Source organism: Cynara cardunculus (genome assembly GCF_001531365.2).
Source record: "Cynara cardunculus var. scolymus isolate 2C chromosome LG 1, CcrdV1, whole genome shotgun sequence".
NCBI classification, from domain to species: domain Eukaryota; kingdom Viridiplantae; phylum Streptophyta; class Magnoliopsida; order Asterales; family Asteraceae; genus Cynara; species Cynara cardunculus.
The window spans coordinates 10,148,343-10,150,138 of NC_037528.1; the positions used below are offsets into that span (position 1 = coordinate 10,148,343).

At 36.1% G+C, this 1,796-nt stretch overlaps 1 protein-coding gene across 1 annotated transcript; it reads left to right on the forward strand.

Moving 5' to 3' along the window:
- Positions 1-396: 396 nt before the first annotated feature.
- Positions 397-1,237, forward strand: LOC112523835. The gene has a single exon (XM_025133511.1). It carries the CDS (start codon positions 476-478, stop codon positions 965-967), a length of 492 nt encoding a protein of 163 aa, XP_024989279.1. The 5' UTR covers positions 397-475; the 3' UTR covers positions 968-1,237.
- The last annotated feature ends 559 nt before the right edge of the window (positions 1,238-1,796 follow it).

The window sequence follows — 1,796 nt, forward strand, 5'->3', positions numbered from 1 at the left end:
AAGGTAAATTATGAGTGGGACCCAGACTTTACCAATGAGAATGCGCCACCCAATATTGAAAGTGGATAAGTCCAAATGCATTTACATGGAAAAAGAGCTGAAATTATCGCTAACTTCATTTAATACTCGAATACATTATCTATTTAAATTATAAATTATAAACAAGTGGGAAAAAATAATTTATATAATTAAATTTTATGTTGAATTAAATTAAATACAGATCGTAAAATGAAATATTCAAATTTTAAAGATATATGTGTTTTTTTTTTTTTTTTTTAGTATTTAATAAAAAAGTAAAAAAGAAGCGTAGTTTAAATAAATTCAAAAGAAAGAAAATGAAACCTTATCCATTTGAAGGCTTTATAAAAAAGCAGGGTGAAACGATCATACGGTTCATCAACGATATCAGAACTTCACCGGAAAAGATTTTTGAGAGAGCGATCGATCGAAAATTGTTCTTGTTTAATCCATCGTTATGGCGGCATCGGAGAGCTACTTCGCTAGACCAAACTACGGGTTCCTATCAGGCGAAAGGAACGGTTCTGTCGGATCGGATTCAATGTTTGAGCTTGACGAATCCGACGTCTGGAACGTATCGGTGTCGCCTGAGTTGCGTAAGACGGTGCCGAGTTCGCGGATCTCGAAGAGGTCTTCATCGGTGGCGGTGAAGCGAGGAGAGGTTAGGGGAATGGCGTCGTCCCTGCCGGTCAATGTTCCGGACTGGTCTAAGATACTGAAGGAAAATTACACGGAGAATCGGAGGAGAGACAGTGAGGATGATGATTTTGATGATGATTATAACTGCGGAGGATTCGGTTCTGGAGATCGGATTCCGCCGCATGAGTTTCTGGCGAGGACGAGAATGGCGTCATTTTCCGTTCACGAAGGAATCGGAAGGACGTTAAAAGGACGAGATCTGAGCAGGGTGCGAAACGCAATTTGGGAAAAAACCGGGTTCGAAGACTAACAGTCATCTACTTTCCATTTCTTAACTAAATATTTGCGGATTCAAGAGAGAAAATTGCATAGATAATTTATGATCAGCATTGTAACTGCCGTTTTTGAGCCCTAATTTGTTGATCCGTCCAACGATCATTTCGTTTTGATCTGATTTTGGTGAATCCGTTTCCATGACAAGCATCGGAGACGATTGATAGTTGATTAAGAATGTAAATTCGGGATTTTGATATGAATTGAAAATTAAATTTGTGGTTTGAAGTTGGATTTTACATTTACACCTGAAATTTTGGTTCTTTATCTTTTGTTTCATTTCCCCAAAATACGGCAGAAACATATAAATAATTGCAGTGGAACCGGAACAGGAGGAAGCATCATGGCAATTATGGGTCAACTTTACACCCTTTGAATGCAAACTGCAGTGCATAGGAAAGATGCAACGTAACAATTGATTATGAGTTTAATAAAACAATAATTAAAACAACAACTGTTACTTATTATTCATATTTGTATAAAAACTGGTCACCATACTTTTCGAAATGGTTAAAAAAAAAAATGAAATGACGGGTTCCGTACGTATTCTTTGTCGGTTTTTACAGTGTTACATTATTTTCCTTTTTTCTTTTTTTTTAAAACAGTAATAATAATAATAACATAAAAAATTAATGTCTTAACCATAAAGGTGGTATCTATTTGGTTTAAACTTGACTTTAAAGGTCAAAAGTATCAAAAAGTTTCGGGTTTAAATCCAAGGAGAAATAAAAATTCTATTGTGGTCACGGAAGTTCAAATGCGATGACTCCGGGCTATCTGTAAAGCGGGCGATCGTTTTGGGATTA